Source organism: Astatotilapia calliptera, chromosome 14 (assembly GCF_900246225.1).
Source record: "Astatotilapia calliptera chromosome 14, fAstCal1.2, whole genome shotgun sequence".
Taxonomy (NCBI): domain Eukaryota; kingdom Metazoa; phylum Chordata; class Actinopteri; order Cichliformes; family Cichlidae; genus Astatotilapia; species Astatotilapia calliptera.
This window is the reverse complement of record NC_039315.1, coordinates 11,986,492-12,006,696: the sequence shown is the minus strand read 5'-3', so window position 1 is coordinate 12,006,696 and position 20,205 is coordinate 11,986,492. Positions and strand designations below refer to the sequence as shown.

General features: G+C 40.5%; 1 protein-coding gene across 1 annotated transcript in view; it reads right to left on the bottom strand.

The window, feature by feature from the left end:
- Nucleotides 1–5,628: 5,628 nt before the first annotated feature.
- Nucleotides 5,629–20,205, bottom strand: part of dph1 (diphthamide biosynthesis 1) — a 73,514-nt gene continuing 58,937 nt past the window's right edge. Inside the window, exons 9-12 of the mRNA XM_026191823.1 lie at nt 17,560–17,660; nt 8,750–8,828; nt 6,275–6,409; nt 5,629–5,911 (exon numbers count right to left, since the gene is read on the bottom strand). Coding sequence (XP_026047608.1) covers nt 5,831–5,911; nt 6,275–6,409; nt 8,750–8,828; nt 17,560–17,660 — 396 coding nt within the window. The 3' untranslated portion in view covers nt 5,629–5,830. The remainder of the gene's footprint in view (nt 5,912–6,274; nt 6,410–8,749; nt 8,829–17,559; nt 17,661–20,205) is intronic.

Genomic DNA, 20,205 nt, shown 5'->3' with positions numbered 1-20,205 from the left:
GAACCAGCTGCACTCAGTCTGCTTTTGGTTCTGAATCTGCATGCTTACCACTGCCTTAATGGATTTTCCGTTGATTAACTTATAATCAGATGCAAATGCCATCCCACCAATAATTATAACAATCACAGCTTTCGCTAAGAAAGCATCATTAGCTCATGAATGGCACAAGGCAGATGGCTGAAGTGTATAAAAAAGACTCAATAATGTTCAGGGCGTTTTATTAATATTCACATCCATATGTTATATTATTAACTAACAGATACTGATAAAATTACATGACGTATGTTTGGGGCGAGCTACTGGATTAACATGTATTTAGACTGAACTGTAGATAAATTGGGTGTTGCTGCTCCTGGATGATCAAAATCTTGATAAACTATTATGAAATAATGTTTTCACGAAAAGCCAAAAAGTGTTTGAAGGTTTTTAATAGGACTCGTTTGTCCTCACAGCATGGCTATAAAAGACCTGGAAAAAAAAATCAACAAAAGAAAGAAGAAAACTGTAACAATTGGTACCTCATTCGTTCAACAGGTTTCCCCCACTAAAATGAATAAGAAAGGACTGAACGAAATGAGGACAAGAAAACACTCAGAATAGAGTGCAGGACGTGGACGTGTTGAGGAAGAAGGTGACTTTGTGACAGCCCTGTGCATGGGTGGTGCTTGGCCAGATGATCATGGACAGGCTGACCTCCCACGCAGAATTAGTCATCACTTTACACCACTTTTTTTTTTCTCCCACAAAAGACTCTTATTCAACCTTCTAGCAACCTTTCTTCACATTGCTGCACAGCCTTCTTGTCTCCCCCACACACAACGAGTCAGCTTTATTGTTCAAATTTCCCCAGGGATGCTGAAGGGTGATTTAATCAAGATGTGATTAAATAGATTGAAGAAGAGCTCAATCTTTTTTTGAAACCATTTTAATCAAACTAATTCAAAGAAATACTCAGAATTACAGCATTTGAAACTTTACATAATAAGCTGTTTTGACAAATTTAGCTGTTCGCTTTTATAATTCTGTCCTCAATAGAGCAGTAACCTTTGTTCTGAAGGATTTGCTTTCCTCATTGTATTACAGATTTGATGCTTCTTAGCAAAATCCAGAAATGGGAAACGACAAGCCTTGCTGCGTTTTGGTTTACACACGCTGTAAGGAAAATGATCCCGGAAATATCCAGATTATGCAGAAACATCTTGCACAGTGACAGCATGCAGCTCTTCTTCCGAGGGCCATTCTTCTGAAATCGAAATCGCACGTGCATCATCTCACCACACGCATATTATTACACAGCAAACAACGAGAAATCAGCAGTCTCAATCTTCCAAACAGTTTTTTCACCTTCATGCCTTTATAAACAGTTTTTTGCCCACCTACAGTGTCCTGACAGAAGTAAATACAGGCAATGTAAACAAAATCATTTATTTTCTGTTCTAATGTAATCCAATAAATGGTAGAGGGAGAAAAGTGTGAGAGAGAAACAGGAAAAAACCAACAGAGACACAGGAGCAAACACTGGAACACAAACATCCATCTGGATTTTATATACATGCCCTCTACTGCCCCACCTCCCCCTGCCCACCCTCTAATAACATGCAGTATGTGTTAAACTGTACATCAAAGACAAACTGGTATATATATATATATAAAAAAGAACACACAAAATCAAACTTGCAAAGCAAATCTACTCCTCTTCATTTTTATTTTTGTTGTGGTACCATACACCATAAGCCTCTACCCCCCTCCCCCACTTACACCTGATTTCCTTTTTGGACAGAAATAAGAAGAAACAAATAAGCGATATGAAAAACACGAAAGATGAGTTTACTCTGTGAGTTACCTAAAACGCATTAAGGTGTTGGGGCTGGTGAAAATAAAGGTCGGATGAGCCATCTGTGACTCAGCCTTTCCCTAGATAAGAGAAACAATGACTAAATACATCACAGGTGCTGACATGTTTTTCTCTGCTTTCACATAGAGAGAAAAAAAATCCCCAAAACATTAACCCAGGTAGACAGTTCAGAGTTACTAAAAATGTGTTTTCAATCAGTCTTCGGCTTCTGAATGATGAGTGGTTGTCGAGAATGCATTAGCCGATGACTTTTGAGTCACATCACTGCGGGCTACACAAACAAATGCTGGGCACCAATGGCAACCAGCTAACCATCCAGTCAGGTTACATCAGTATCACTGCGCATGGTACGTGACCTGAGCACCTGTTGTCCAGGATAACTAAATCGTGTGGCCTGTGTAGTCATAAGACCCATAATAAATACGTCATAAATTCTCCGTGGGACCAGACACTCGATGTTGACACAAAACAAAGTGCGATGGCAAGCACACTCAGGGCAGAAGGGATGCCAAGCAGGATGAAGGAGCGTGGAGTCAAATTCCCACCACGTCTGGAAAATAATTGCACACACCAGCAACCAAAGGCACACTGGGTACTTGCACTCAGCCAAGTACACGTAATCACGTGTGATCATGCAGTGTAAAGTTTCTAGAATGAAAAGTGAAAAGTGACTTGAATGGCTTAAAAGAATGCAAATAAGCTGTGCAAACAGCGCCTCTGTGTGGTCACTCAGCTTTTGGCATGGAAGAGAAAGTACTTGAGGTAACAGGTCAGACTGGGAGAGGCTGGCAGAGCTGTGGATGAGAAGCTCATTGACTTTCAGGTCTACCTCCCCCACAGCCTTGCAGCTATGTGCACAAATTAAGCTATCACAATATGTTTTGAAACAGTTACAGCCAACTAGAATAATACAATCCCAACTCTGAAAATGTTGGCATGATGTTTAAAACATAAATAAAACCAGAATGCAATGATTGGGAATCTCATAAACCCACATTTTATCCACAAAAAACACATAAAACATGTAAAATATTTATACTGAGAAAATGTAGAACTTTAAGAAAAGTATTAAATCGTTTTTGACACTTTTCAAAACAGCTGGCACAGGCCTGTGTTTTTACCACAGTGTAGCTTTGCCTCATCTTTTAACAACAGTCTGTAAAAGCCTGTAAACTGAAGAAACCAGCTGCAGGCTTTTGGACAGGGAATGCTGTTCTATTCTTGTAATATAGGATTCCAGCTGCTGAGACTGAGAGCTGATAACAAGAGGTTCACATTTCAATTTGAAATTTGATCGGTCTGATTTCAAAATAATGTGTCTGACCATAGAACCGTTTTCCACTTTGTTTCAGTCCATTTAAAATTAGCCTTGGTCCACAGAAGATGGCAGTATTTCTGGATCATCTTCATATTTGTGGATTGTGTGCCAAATTCTGTTCACAGAGTGTGCTATACCATCCACACCGTAACATTACAGTATCATCACTACTATCTGCTGTACCATTCACAGCCCATGCAGTGATTTCCAAAACACAATACAGGGTTTTAACTTCAACTTCATTGCCCTCCAAATCACAGCCATTCAAGTGCTGATTTTCTGGCTTGACCTTTGCGCACAGAGATTTCTCCGGATTCTTTGAATTTGTGTCAGTTAACTTTTTTTGCCATGTTCTATTGTGAATAAAATATGGATTTATGAGATGTGCTAATCATTACATTCTGTTTTTATTTACATTTTACACATTTTCACATATTGGGGTCGTAACAGGTTTGTGTTTTTCATCATTTCAGCTTCTCTTTTCAGACTGGTTAGTTTATAGAGAGAATTTAATTTCTCCTAGTTATTTGGACCTTTTACATATAAAACTGAGCATCAGCTTTGAACATTAAAAAAAAATAAATCGTAAGTCTTCATGAGGGAAAAGGAAGCAAAAGCAAAATGAAGTATAAGGTGCTTAAAAATCAAACTAGAAAGTGTCAAATTTCAAATGATATATTTAGTATGTTAAGTTCTTATGTAAATATACAGTGATGGGCATAAAGGTGATATTATTATCATTACCATAGTATTGATACAGCGTATTTCATGTAGAAGCTGTAAATGTAATTTGTTACTCAGTGAAGATTTAAATGCATCAGAAAAAAAGTTATTATTGATGATTTAGTTTGTTTGTTACAGTTAAATAATCAAACAATAACCTTCACTCGCTGATTAAAAATGATTTTGTTAGCTATATATGAACTTTATCTAGATAACTATTCCCTGTGTGGAAACTGGTGTTTTATAAAACTTGTAAATGGCTAATAAATACAGTGGATTGCAAATATAAAAATATTTCATTTCTTACTCTAAATTCCAACAGATTCTTCACATACCTTTTTTTAAGGGGTCTATAAGCAGGGAGGTGAGGCGGCATTACAAAACATTACAAAACCTGTGAACCTGGAGATTTTTGTCCTGTTTCACTAACTGCCATCATCATGAAGTTTAGATCACAAGTCTGATTATTGTCATGTCACACTTGGAACCTGAAGGACTCACTGTGTGGAGATTTCAGCAGTCAGTATTTGATGTCCTCATAATTTTTTAAGTTTACTTGATTAAGAAAGTAATCATGATGTAATTTAACAATTTTGTATTTAAATATAAGGGAGGCGTGGTGGTGGTGGAATGGTTAGCACTCTTGCCCCACAACAAGAAGCACCTGGGTCCTTTCAATGTGCAGTTTGCATGTTGTCCCCATACCGGGCTTGATACCCCTTCACAGTCCAGATACATGCATGTTAGGCTAATCAGCAATTCGAAACCTGCCGTGTGTGTGAATGCTGAGCTGTTGTCTGTGTTATCATGCAGTAGACAGACTGACAACCTGTCAAGGCGGTACACCGTCTCTCGCCTTAGCTGTGAGTGGCCACATCACCTTTGTGATCCTAAATCAGATAAGCAGCAGAAAGTAAATGGCTGGATATTAAATATTAAAATATACAGTTTTTCTAGCTCTTGTTTCTATTATGGTTAAATTTAAAACCATAAAGTTCAATGTATATGATCTGTATTTTAAACAATCCAAAAAAGCCCTTTTATTTATGTTGTAATCAGTAAATCATTTCTGATTTAAATCATGACAAATCTTTAGACTGGGATAACAAACCTGAAGAGTTATGAGAAGAGGAAAGGGCAGATTATTAACATTCTTCCTTTTTGCCTGTGAAAGAACAAACTAGAATATAAATCGAACATCAGCTGAAAGAGAGCTCTGCTGGCCAATAATTTATTCCCGACTGCTATGCATCACACACAGTACTGTGGCAAATACTGAGCTCTTAAAAAAATGTAGCTGCTAGCGGGACACGTGATGCATCCCGGATATGTCTGGCAGTATCGCTCTCTCTCACTGCCATTTGCTGCTGAAGTGATACAAAGGTGGAAAGCAGAGGGAGGATGTGATTGGAGAAGCTGGGTAGTTGTTTAGAATTAAAACTCTCCAAAAATCACCTGTCACACTGTGCTGCCACCTGGGGAGGGTTCTTGGGATCAGCTGAGGCCACTGTAGGCTCCTGTCAATCAGTTTTTACTGTAACGGCCAAACAGCAATAGGAGGATTATTTATTTATTTATTGACAGACTCCACCATCAATAAATAATGAGAACGGAGAGCAGTCGTGACTAGCTCTGCACGCATCTAGGAACTCATACCACTCAGCTTTAAAAACAGGCTCATAGCTTCAGAACAGCACTGCATTTAGGGAGAAAAAAACCTGCTCCCAACAAGAAAGGTTTCATTTCTGATTTACTGTCTTCACAATTTCACCACAAAAAGAAGAAAGCAAAACAGGGTCAGGTCGCATCTCAACTGCTCATCATATCGGCAGAAAATCTATTTGAAAAAGAGGCTGAAAACTCCTCTGAAGTTAGACTGACTCAAATTCCAATTGTTCCTCTTCTGGTCTGACTTCTCTCTGCTTGTTAGCGTGTCATTCCCCTTGGCAGCCACAGGGGGCGCACTGGTTCTGCTCACAGTGCTTGGCAGGAATGGCTGGCTCCGAGCCTTTTTTCTGCAGGCAGGCAGAGGGATAGCATTAACACTTGGAGCAGTGACAGTACCTACCTCAGGCATACAAATGATAATACTTGGAAATACAGCTACTGTATGATGTATCCGCAGAGCAGTAACTCAATCAATATCTATGCACCTTTCTTCCTTTTTAATAATTAAAAGGAACATCAAGGTCAAGGTCATAGCCACGCCTTACAAAGAGATGTTGAGATACATGTCCTGTTGTCACTGTGCCACTGGGTGTCAGTGTGGTGACATTCTGATAAAGACCATCAAGCATGAGTTGAACAGAGTGTAATCACTTTTTATCAGCGTTCCCCACCCGTCACTCATTCTTTTTTTATCTCCCAGCTCTATTCACCTGGGTCTGTCTACGAGCAGGCCTCACAGGTTGGTTGTCAGGGTGGTTAGGTGCCCACGGACCCAGGCTCTGATTGGAGTAGAAGTCCATGGGGTAGACTTCCTTCCAGCCCACCTCTTGTAAAGCAACAGCTGCCTGAAAGATACCAAGAAATACAGATGGCGAGACAGTGACAAATCAGAACCAAATCAAAAAAGGACAAGAAACGATGAGCAAAAGGTGCAATAATGGCACCCTTCAAGGTGTTATGGTACATGATTCCGCTGATGTTCACTGTCACCTAGTACTGTATCTGCAGTTTTCAGCGTTTTGGACAAACAAGCAGCAGGAAACCAAAGAGTGATGAGAAGACACAACAGACTGACTATACCGACAAGACAGGTGTCATAATAATAAGCTTGGATAACAGGCAGAGTTGTCATGTTATCCCTATGCAGCTGCACTGAACGCTACAACAGCTGTTAGAGAGGAACAACAACAGTGGCATGACAGAGCTGTGACTTAAGTGAAGACTGCTCCATATGGAAGAGAAATGCCTGTGAATACTGATTCCGAACGAAAGAAAAAGCATACATAACAAGCGTTCTGAATGAAAGAACAAATCATTTGACTGTTCATTTATTCATTTATCCGAGTACTCGTTCATCTTTCAAGCTGTTTAGATGCCAAGACCTAACTTCAGCTTTGAACTATTTGGAATAATTTCGATGATGTATGGAATTATGATGAGAAAACAAGTCATAGAAATTTTATAAAACTCCAAATACACCCGTTAGAGAATTTAGTTCAAAGGAGACATGAAAAATTCAGCTTCAAAGTGATGAAATCTTTCTTCTAGTGCGACATAATTCATCACTTGCGCAGCTTGTGACTGTCGTTCGTTAGTATAGCACGCACCCAAACCGACAAGACAGTGTTCTGTTCTCTTACGCAAAGGCTGAAGTTTCCTGAATAAAACCAGAAGTAAAAACACTGTTTTTCTTTAAAAGAAAGTACTGGAAACTTAATAAAGCTTCTTTCTCTTTTAAGATATAATTGCATCCCAGTTATGTTAACCTGTTGTAAAAAAAAATAAATCTCCTAAATATATGTTTTTCAGGCAAAATAACTTTCTTCATATCCAGATTTTAAAACACAATCTATCAGAAAATAAAAACACTACAGAGTAACCATCCCTTCCTTTCTCCAGGCAGCCTTCTACCAGAGTCTCCTCCTCTCGTCTACCCCTTATTCAATCACCTCTCTCTTTTCCCCACTGCTCTCGTTCCCCTCTCACACCAACTGCCTCTCTCTGTGGAAGCTAGCTTCTCTTGCTAATCCCTGCTCTGACAGGAGAGCCAAGTGTGTCTTATTGACTATAAATATAACATGAGACGCACTGAAAATAAATCTCCTTGCTCACTTCACCCTCCCATCTCGTTCCTCTTCATCTTCCTCCTAAATGCCACAGTGAAAAGCATAGCGCACCGAGACGTGTAACACTCATAGGTATGAGATGCGGGTGAATTAAGACTTATCACAAGCGCACATATACAGACACAAGAGCAGCACCAAATTATTTAAATGCACAAACATCGTTCCCAAATAGCTGGCAGGGAGAGCAAAGCAAACTGTAGCACAAAGGGCTTAAGAAAACAGATTGCTGCTTTCCTCATTACAGCACGCGCCGTTATAGACCTCAGTCAAAAACAATGCAAAATAACCATTACTTCTTCTTCTAAGGTGAATGCTATCATTATTCTTAATGGCCCCTTTCTGAAATGTAAGTGCTTTCACGTTGTGTGCGGCGCACAAAGATGTGTAGTCTGAATATAACAGCAACCATTTCAAATCACAATCCAATATTCAAGACAGCAATTCCCCTTGCAGCCATTTCAGTATTCAAATCAGTGGCATACGTCTGAGGAAAAAAAAAAACCCCGTTGAACGAATTAATAGTTGACTTCAGGTGCTAACCAGTGAGGTCACATAAAAGCATAATGTGACATAACTGCCAAGCTCATCACAAAACAAGCCTGCTTTTTTTTTTTTTGCGACAACAGCTGCAGACAAACAAACACATGTTTTGAAATGGATCTTTATGGGATGCTGTCCGATCCATTTCTCTCCCTTTAGAAAAACAAGCTGAAAGGGGTGGGGAGTGTCTATATGGTTCTGCAGCCAGCAGGGGGGGCTAGTCTGCTACTGATGGTGTTTTATATGCGTGTGCTGGTGTGCTTTATGGCAGGGAGAGGAAGAGGGAGGAAGAACTAGACATAATTCTTCATCTACAGCACAAGCAAGGCCTTGATGAGTCTTATACAACGTGAAAAATCACTTAACAATGTAACTTTCTCCTTCTGCACTTTGATGAAGGCTTCAACACGACATCAGTCAGGTTATGTGCTGACAGGAAGGTCTGTGTGTGTGAAATGTGTGACACTTGTATGAAAAGCGATTAGCGGCTTGTTGAGAGGCTGTAAGGTTGATGCTTACCTCATATGGAGAGAGAAGGGGTTTGGAGAAGGCAGTGCCCCAGTCGATAGAAAGGCGTGGACAAGCGATCTGAACCCACCTGTAAGGAATAGGTGCAAATTTTAGCTCAAACGTACACCTCAGAATCAGTGCAAATGCGAGTGTAACAGTTAAGCAATAACGTTGAGAGACTAAGATCCTATTAGACAGGCAGAGCACATCTACAACTCCACACTGCATGTGGGTACGTGATGCAGTGGGTTAGTGCGAGGAGACTCCCTCCACCTGACCTCCAGCATCTGTTGGAGAGATCTGTCCTGATTTGCAACAGTTCTAAAGACAGCCATGCTACACCATCTGAATGCATAGTCAGAGGGAGGCTGAAAAGACAGGGATGAAGGTTTCAAGTGGTCTAGTGGTGCCGACTGGTTGCAAGAGGCAGAAACAGAGAGGAAAATAAAATACTGCAAAAGATGCAAACAGGGGTACAAAGAAATGCTGTGAAAGAAAAGAGGAAGAGGTTAGGTGAGTGTGAATAAAAAAGCCGCACCAGCCGGTCTCCACGGAGGTAGCCTACATTGCTCGCAGACAGGGTGGCGGAGGGATGGGGTGGGGTGGGCGTAGGTTTAGTGGTGAAGCGGCTGTGTATTAAAGAGATGGGGAGGGGGGTGGGAAAAAAAAAGAGAGAGAAGGACACAGATACAGAGAGATAGGGAGAATGAGCAATGAAGATGAAAAACCGGAGGGGGGGTTGAAGAGGCGCAGGCAAGAAGAGAAGACAGAAGTGAGGCAGAAGAGAGGAAGAAGACAGGCAGGGAGGAACGTGTTTACTCTGGAAAATGCATGGGAGTAGGATGAGGAGGGTGTGTGGAAGTAAACAGCTGCAGGGAAAACTGAACAATGGGAAAATGGAGACGGAAAGTGGCTGGGGCTACGGGGGGTTAGCTTTCACAGATCAATGCTATTCACAGCTCCGTCTCTACTGAGGAAGCATAACATTCCCTGTCCCTAATCCTTATGATGAAGATCCATCAGGATGATTGATAAATACAAAATGAACTGCAGTGTATATAAAGACTAATGATAGGTAAACGTCAATAAGGACACACCAGTTTGAGATTTAGTTTGTGAGTGCTTGACTACTTTCAAATATATGGTACTGCGTCAAATTTCCTTTCTGTCTTTCCCTCATTTTCCAACTTTCACACAGTTTCTCGGCTGCAGAATTGATTGCACCGCTGACGCTCACTCCACTCTGCTTTCTGTCACAGAAATATTCCACCCCCTCTGGGCAAATGCATGGCATTTTCTCATTTTCAACTAACACTTAAAAAAAAAAAAGAAGGAAAAAAAGGCTCCCCCCAAAGAGTGAATTCTGATTCATCCTCCTAATTTGAGAGCCAGCTGAGTCAGAGACATTTCAACCAAGCACCAATCTCCTCAGTCCTAAGTTGGCCAAGTTTAGATGGAGATTGGAATCTGAAATGTGACCTTTAGGTCTATCAGCCGCTATTCATAACCTGAGCCTTTAAACAGACAAACACTGCACGTGCATCAAAGCGGCCTTAGTGCAGGAAAACAGTGGGGGAAAGGGCTAAATATAGGAGAAAAACCAACAGTTTGTATATGTGTGTTTTTATATGCAACATGTTTTTGAATATGCAAATTTGCAGTGCAAGATTAAAAAAGAACACTGGAAGTGATAAAAAAAAGAGGGAGGGTGATTAATAAGCAAAGAGTAAATCCTCAGGGCTAACTCAGTGTAGAGAGGGAAGCAAGACAAAAAGCATGAAAAGGGAAGGAAGAAAGGATTCGTCCTTCATAGGGAGAAGATAGCTGATTGGCACATGAACTGAGGCGGGACTTAAAAGTGTTAGCAATGAGACTTTCTGAATGTTGCAGTGTGATAAGGTGCATAGTACCACTGTATTGTTCCTTAAAAGCAGTGGAAACAGTATTTGTAGCCGCTATCTTTGAAATCATTTTAGCAAGTGTGGAAGAGAACTGGTATCATCATGACGTACAGCAGGGGTGTCAAACTCAAATACACAGTGGGCCAAAATTTAAAACTGGAACAAGGTCGCGGGCTAACATTAATATTTATTGAAAAAAAGATCTTCCTCCAGATTTAAGAATGAATCTCTTCTTATGGACTCAAACAAGTTTTGCTGAAAAACTGAACATGGAACAAGCAAAGCTTAATACTAAACAATATATATATTAGCTGTATAATACCAGTAGGCCAGCTGTAATAATAATTTGGTATGGCTTCGCGGGCCAAATGTAATTAGGCTGCGGGCCAAATTTGGCCCGCGGGCCAGAGTTTGACACCTATGACGTACAGTAAAACACAAAGACTTTAAAAAACAGGAGAGTTACACAGACACTGAAAGAGGTGGGCTTTTGTCTCATTTGACCCTTGTTTCACAATTTTCTCGCAAACCAAGAAAAATCCCCCAAACAAACAGTGGAACAGACTGTGGGCGGGGTGTGGTTTGTAGCTCAGCTGCACGGGAGGGGTGGAGCAGTGGGTTTAGGGTGTGGTGTCAGGGGAGGCTGACCTACAACGCTGTTTTCCATCACCTGGTCATGCCTTCCCTATTTTAGTAGGATGCAGGGACCTGACAAGAGAGCTGTGTGCTGTAAGGGGACAAGGCAGTGCGAAAGTTGCGCAAGAAAAGGAAGTATGGCAAATAAAAGCACCCATATTGTGTGCCTTGGGTACTTCATACCACAATGGGGCCAAAACCCAGTCCGGTGAAGGATGATGGACCGGCGTCTGGCACAGCCATTGGAGGGGCTGGCCCATATGGTGGTGAAGCTAGCTGCCATGCATATGGAGCAGGCGACGGTGCACTGGAAACAGTTTGACCAGTTGCAGCACCTGGCCGAGCACTGGACCAGAGTGTTGGAGGATCTGGTACCACAGTGGCCAGCAAGGTACTTGTGGCAGCGCTGAGCCTCCCCACAACGGTGAAGGTCAGCTTCCAGTGTGTTCGCCAGGCGATACTGGATTGGCTGGAGCTCGCACCGGAAGACCATTGCTGCCATTTCCAGGGAGACCTGATGAGGCTAGCAGATCTGCCCTCGCCAGGTGGCTGCAGCCTGGCCCAACCAAAGGAGAGGCATCGCTGCTGGATATGATCATGCTCTAGCATTTCACGAAGAGGCCCCCAGTGGACACAGCAGAGTGGGTCCGCTACCACCGACCAGTCGGCCTGGTGCGGTGACGCATGTGGAGGACCACCTGTCTGGGCAGCTGAGAGGATTGGTGGGGCAGCTGAAACCAGCAGTGAGTAGTTGGCTGGTCCCGGCTCCATGGAGGCAGCTGTGGAATGCATCACCATCGAGGCCCGCCACCAGCATCATCTACCCTTCACACCTGTCTGTCTCTTTGCAGGTCCCACCGGCTAAAGACGGCACACCTCACTCACCGGGAGCTGCATGAGGATCAGGGCAGGACTGCTGGAAGTGTTCCGTGTCGCCAGCCCTCCAACACACTCCCTCGGCCAGGCTATGGTGGACTCAGGCTACATACAGAACCTGGTCAACCAAACCCTAGTTTGGCCCGGGGCTTTGCTGGAGGCAAAGTGGGTGGAGGTTAGGTGTTTGCATGGGGACATGCACAAATATCCCATAGAGCCACTTCAAATTAATTAATTCTGGGGACAGGTTGACCCGGGGTTTAATAACCTTTTGGCATAGCGTGTGAGGATGCGTTTAAGGCCTTTAGCAGAGTGTAATGTCTTTGACCATGTGATAAAAACTGATGATTACATGGGGCACCCTGAAGCAGCGCTGACCTACCCGCATTTTGTATTGATTAAGCATAGGCTTTATCGAGTTAGTCGTGACACCCTCACCGAAGAGGAACACACCCAGTTGTTGGTGCCTAAAAGTCACCAGGAAATTACTTTCTAGGAGGAAAGTGCTTTGAGTCTTTCATACCACACAGACTTTTGTGGACAGTTGTTTAGTCAGCCTCTCTCAAAATGATCTGTGTGCTCTAAAAAACATGATGCTTTCATTACAACACAACATATAAAGTTTAGAGGAGCAGCATACAAGTGATGTATAGAGGTAAAACTGCCTGACATTTAAATCTGGATATGCTATGTGAACTCCAGCCTGAGTTCATTGCATTACCCACTGTGGCCCATTACACCGCAGCCTCCCTCCACCTGTGTGGCTCTGCTTCAATTACACTCACAAACTTGACCTGCCAAGAGCAAGAACAATTAACCTTTCAGAACTCCAAGGAGAGAACAATTTCTTCACCTTTGATTGCAAACTAGCTAATTGAATTAAAATAAACAATTTCTTTTTTTTGTGGAGCCCCCCTCCCAGACCCCAAAAATATTCGAACAGAGATAAAAGGCTGAAATGTAGCGGATGGCATTTGCTGTCTGGCTGAGATAAGTGTGTGTGCTGTGCAGATGTCTGCACAACAGTTTAGAACCTGCTTGGGGACAGCCTAATTACACTCTTAAGAGCATATGTTAATGGTGCCTCTCACTTTATATGAGTGAGTATGTGTGTGTCTAATGACAAAGAAAGCCTGAGGGTGGGATCTGTACAGTGTGCTATGTTGGTTAGTGCTGAGCAGGAGTGAGTCTTTTACTGCCTCACCATCTATCTTTCAATCTCCCTCGCTTTGTCTCTCTCTTTAATTCCTCTTTTAACACAAGCAGATTTGACACAGCTTCAAACACTTGGTGAATTGTATTGTCTATAATTGTCTCACAAACTATTTGGAGGAGCAAAGTGAAAAAATACTAGAGGTGAACAAACTAATGGTTTGATAAATAAATAAATGTCAAATTTATCATCAGAAGAATTCTACTTAACCCTTTAAGACCTACCATAGAACCAAGTCCGCCAGAGCTTATATTATATTTTTACATGCTGTGGAGCCATTTTTGGGAGCATTTCAAGTTGCTATACATTAATACAACCATTATAGCCCAGATTTTAATAATATGTATTCATTAAGTGCATAGTAATTACATAAATTGCAAAAAAGTGCAATAAACTACAAAAAAATTGAAAATCGTTTTTGATTTTTTAACATATATTTGTAGTTAGAGAAATTTAAGAGGCTTATCCCTCAAAACTGTAAATACAAAAAAGTTGCACAAAATAGTTTCCCACCACAGGAAATTTATTTTGAGTGTCTTCATAGTTTTATTTTTGAAATACACCAATTTTTATACACTGCAGGAAAAACGAAAATAAATATTATACTGCAAATTTGCAAAAAAGCAGCATATGCGTCAAAATAAACTATTTCCAGCAGTGCAATATGAGTCCTAAGCATCCCAGAAACGACACAGAAAGTCATAAAGTCAAAGATAACTTTTAAAAAGAGCAGTATAGGCCCTGAGGCCCTGATCGCAAAAAAGACTACATTTCCGCGAAAATGACGTCACTTCCGGTTTCGGCCAGGTAATGGCGGAAATGCAAAAGTTCGCGCTGACGTCTATTCCAACGTAGGAAGTGTTTTGAACAGCTGATCGGACCGGCAAAGCGTGTTTCTGGAATATTATGTTTTTGTTCCTGCAAGCGCTTTTTATGCAGTTTTTGCAAAGCTTTATGTGGAAGGAAACCGTGACCTAGGACAAGCTGATGGCACAATATGTAAGTACAACTCCTCCGGTTTCATATGCAAAAAAAATTTTTGCGCTAGCTTACGTGGTTGCAGTGCTACCGGGATTTAAAAATAGTTACGCATAACAGAGCGTTCCCGCTCCGATCGGCTCTAAAGGGTTAAAGTCGTCACCCCCAATAAATATTTATCACCAGTAATATGGACAATGTTGGTAGCAAGTCATCTTCAAATGTCACTGTAAATAATCATTCTGTACATTCGATAATCTTTAATCCTACAACTGTTTACAACTTGCATAGTTCCCATTTCTGTATAGCTGTATATCCCAGATTCTGTAAAGTTATTTATTTCATATTCTGTATAGTTTTTCATATTTATATCCTGTTCATATCCTGTACATAGCTTGTACTCACTACAGCCTGTACATACTTATAGTTATAGAATATTCACAACATACTTCATACCGTGTACATTATAACATACCATAATAGACCCATTTCTGTAATATACTCACATATCTATATTATTGCTAATATATATTGTAATATATCTATATCACTAAAGCACTTCTGGATGGATGCAAACTGCATTTCGTTGCCCTGTACCTGTGCATGTGCAATGACAATAAAGTTGAATTCTATTCTATTCTATTCTATTTTTTAGGCTTGTTAAGGAACAATTTTATGATTACAGACAAAGCCACATTATTAAAAATGAAGGAAATGGCTCTAAATAGCCTACAATCATGCATCAGTCCTGTTTTTGTTCTTTTGCACTTGCTGAAATGCATCTGCAGCAACAAGTGTCCATAAAAAGCCTCCTAGTACAGCGTTCCAATCCCCGGCCCAGGGAAACCATCAAGCCTAAAATCCTCCACGACTACCAACCGGGTGAACTCCAGCTTCTATCAGAAATGAGTCTGACTTATTATTGGTGAATAAATGTCAGCAAACCATGCTGATGTGACAGGGTGTACAGGGAAGGAATAGCCCATAACCACCGGCCCAATAGTAACTGGAACTATTTAACCAAACATGAACTTTTTTTCTAGACAAGATTCTCGGATACCTTTTATGACCAGCACAGAAACTCAGGTTTTGTGTTGGCTCCAGCACTCGGAAATGATAAACAGCCCTAGTCTTCAGTAGTACAAAGGCAGACTACTCCAGCACTATTTTCTGATGTATATACACTCCATGGACAGCTTATTAGGTGCACCTAGATAAAACTATTACAAACCAATAAAACAGCATAGCAATAAATCATCACCCTGTAGGTTAATAATATTCTGGTTTTGTCTCTAGTTCCAGACCTGCTGTAGTATGGCGCTAATTCAACTTCATGGTCACTTTGGGTAATAACATGAATTTGTCATCTATTTAAAGCAGTTTTTTTTTTAATATAATTAAAGGAAAATAAAATCTAGGGTTTACTGATGGGATAAAAAATTGGTGTAAAACCATACAATAAATTCCTACCTGTGATACATGTGCAGATTGGACTTTAGTTTTAATGTTAGTGAAACAGATCTTGCTGGAAACCTTTTTGTCTGTAATGAGGGTTTGTTTTGGTTCAGTGAATCGTGCCTGAATTACATAATGTTTGAGTTGTACTCATACGTCAGTCTGAAGACAAGAGCCAAAAAAACAAATAAAAAAATAATATTTTTACTGTGATCGCTCGCTTTCCAAACACAGCCCCCTCAACTACCTCTGCATCTCTCTCTCTCCCCAACTCTCTCTCAGACCTTCTGTCCCTTTCTCACCCACTCCTCCCTCACACATCACACCTCTCATTACTCCACAGTGAGAGGCCAATCTGAGGGAGTGTGAGTGCTGTGCCTGTGCGAATGTGATTGGCGCTGCTGCACATCAGTGTTTCACTAACCCCTTATCCATCTTCAACTCTGCTCTTCTGGTTGGAAGTCAGATAAATCAGACAAACTGAACCTTGGAGCCAGAGTACTTGATATTTCATTGAATAAAACGTGAGGAGTCCATGTCTAAAAGACACCTGTAAGTTGCTGAACTGGGTTACAGTGCTACACAGCAGAAAATATTTCAGGACCTACCACTACAAATATCAAGATGTAAAAGTCAAGATCTTAGTGTATGAGAGAATGAGAATGTCTTTATCAAGTTGCTTCAGGTTTCTTGCTTCAGAAGTAAAATTCTTACATAAACAGAAGTAAAACCTAAAGAAAAAACCCTGAATCTTCATCAAGGGCAAGGTTGATGTACTTTCTACTTTAACTTTACTGCAAAACAGACTAAAAGTATGCACTTCAATGTATGATTTGTGTATAAAGATCCCTTTTCAATTCACTTTGTGCCAAAGCTTAAATTTTATGACTCGTTCAAGTTCATTACATTGGACTGTTTGCTTTTATGCCATATGCAAAATCATGGACTCTTCCCAGGACTTGAATGCCAATTTTGTGTATAAAGCTATAAACTCTGTTTGTCAGCTCCCTGTTATAGCACCCACTTGCAAATTATGCTGACTACCCAATTAAGTGTGCAGTGATGCTTACAGAATACATTTCAAATGCTGTTGATTGCAAATTTTAGGTGACTACTAGCTGCTGAACACTAGATTTCTGGCAGGGTCCTTGATGTGAAAGATAAATTACCCAGCCTTTATATCAGAGAGACACAGCAGTGATAAAGAATTGGCAAATGAAGAACACAAAGAGCCAAAGGAGGAGTTTTAGGGATGTGTGTAGGTTAATTAATTTTTGGATTTAATGTTGCTGTATGGCATAGCACACGAACAAGGAAAAACAGAGCACAAAACAGAATGAAAAACAGTGCAAGAGAATATGAGAAATCATTTTGCTTCATCTGCTTTGGCTCAGCATTTCTAACTAAATAAAAGAACGCTTTAATTAGGGCACGCGTTAGCGCATGTGTAAATAAGTCCATATTTATATTTGTTGCAACGCATATTCAGGAATTTGGGTTTAAAGGGCAGAGTTTCAGATTTAATTTGAGAAGTTTACCCACAACACCACAGTGAGAAATTAATGGCTGTTTCATACATACTCATACTGTGTTTCTAGAGTGGTATGCATTCCCTTGACCATATATATGTCTTTAATATGTCTGGGCAAAAAAAAAATATATATATATATTTCTTTTAAAATGTGACAATGTCAAACAAACCATCAAATGAATAACATTTTGAAAAAAAAAAAACTGTGTGTATGCATTATAATACTCACGCATCTACATCTGGTATCAGAGCCAGTTTGCTGGGAAAGATCTCCGAGAGAAGCACTCGAGTGAAGGACTTGCCCAAGGACTGGAGCTTTGACTCCAGGTGCTGGAAGAAAAAGAGATGAAAACATTTTGCCTTCTAGACATAAAATAGGCTGTGAAACTCAGCCACATATAATAAGGTATGGGTCACATGATTTATGGCATTAACATGTGCTGATAATCACTCCAGAGGTTTTGTGCTTTCACAGTTTCAGCTTGACTAGACTTTTTCATCTGAACATCAAGCTTTGAACTATTGCATCTCCGCCTATTTATTTTTTCTGCTAATGCACATTTACACATTGGAAACAACATCTTACACTCCCTCCAGTATAATGTGATTCTTCCCTTCAATCTCTTTCCAATTAGCTCTGGCCTCAACACCTCAACAGGGAAGCTTACAGATTAGACCCCCAAACTATGTTCAGCGCAAAGTGCCTAGTGTACTATTCCAGCCTCTATACAGACAATCAATCTCTTCATCCTTTTGCCATGTGTCCAGGCACACTGTAAAGATAATTCTTTATTGGGCACTTACAACTGAAATCCCATTCTCGCAGTCTCCACCTAGAGCTTAAAGCTGTAGGAGAGGGCAGGAATTTAGATTGAGCATTTGTGCCTCAGATTGGCTCATTTAAATGTTTTTTACAGTGTATGCATTCCTGTGGTGGATTAACTAACTCATCTGTCAATCTAATATAAGAAGACCATATGATCCCACTCCTTTGATTAGTAATAAAATTAATTACCATCCCCAAAACCAGTGTTTTCAGGCAGAGTCTTACATCGTCAGACATGGAAGTGTTGAATCTCGCAATCACTTCAGGCTTGGCAGTAAACTGTTAGATCGGGTGCTGAACAGTCTGATGAAACCTACACAATTACATCACCAGCAAAGCTGCAGTTCTAATGTGCCTGGTTTCTCTCCACTCTTTAAGTCCACCTGAAGATTCTGTCCATAGATTTGACAGAACAAAGGTTTAAAACAAATAAATAAATCAGCCCAGCTACAACTCAGAACACACTTTACTTGGTGAGGTATTGTACACAATAGTTTTGAGCTTTTTCTGCATGGAAAGTTTCCAACACAGTTAGCAACTGAATCATCAGTGTCCCCCACACCCATCTGGTAAAATTCACTTTGGCAGTTCTGGAAAAGGGCAGTCTAGCCAGAAGTTATAAAACATTATACCATTATAAAGACATTTTTCACAACAGAAAACTGACAGACAAGCGAGACAAAGACAGTGTGACTGGCGAGTAGCGGTGTCACATGTGGCTATCATTCCTCAGGGTCGGTGAATAAGGCCTGATGGGCACAAGCCCAGTCACCAGACCTTATAAAACATGTCATTAAATTAAACTGTTTAGCCAAATCAAGGAACTTGGTTCTTTTTCTCACTCTGTCTTTTTAGTTGTGGGTAGCGGACTGAGGCGTTACTTGGGAATCCAAAAGGCAGACAAACCAGAAGATATCCCATAAATCCTTCTTTGATGAGATATAGGTAAAATGTGACTGTTAGCCGCTGTCCTTGGGAGTATCTTGCAACATTTAGATCACTGTGCTCTTATCAGATAGTTCTGCCCCCTTACTTGAGAGGTTATCTGACACTACACTTCCTAATCTTAAAAGATCTCTGGTGAGTTTGTATTCAAATCCCTTTTTTAAATCCACCCCCGAATGCAACACAAAGATTAAACTTTTCACTCTAGTTGACATTTATACATCAGTGCTAACATAATCTCTTGAGTCTGGATATTTGCGAACAAGTCAAGTCTATGCATGTACACTCGCTGAGGAAGTATTAAACCATTTACATCTAGCATTTAGATGGAGGCTCCAGTTTTTCATACAGCAATCCATACAGCACTGAATTATTACTGATTAAATTATGATTTAATTAGTAATAAGTAAAATTCAAAACAGTAGGGAAAAGAAGGGGAAACAAAGAAAAAGGAAAAAACAGGAGAAAAACAAACTGGCAATTGAAGAGAGGGCAAAGCAGGAGGACCAGCTGCAAGTTAAGAGTGACTAGAGACCTTCACGCATGCTAATACATAATATTTTGTACTTGCAGAGACTGAGCTTCTCACTTATGAGTCTGCACCAAATATACCAGCCTTTGACTGTGTGCATTTACTATACTATTTATGAATTCTCATGCCAATAGTTCTTACCTACAAAGTGTGATGAGAGCATTAAACAGGTACCGATAGATAATTTAAAATCATTTATGTATAAAAATACCCCACATTTCACTGAATTATTACAATTAACCAGTTGAATACTGCTTAGAAATGCTTGCTGAACAAGAACGTGAGCTGCATTTCTAAGTGGCTGAATTTTCCAGAGTTAATTTATGCAAATAATGTGATGGGACTGTGCTGCAAAAGCTTTCACCGAGGAAAAGTATAGACTGTTCTTTATGCTTTGAGATGTTTATTTGTAGTTGTTTATTTAATGTTTGTATTGTGGAAGCAATAACAGAAAACGCTCAAAATCATACATCACTAGTAACACTCCAACACAGTCATGCTTGAAGCCAGCAGCGAGATCAAGGATAAGATTTCCATGGCTGTTTGGCTGCATCATCCTAAATTTGAAATAA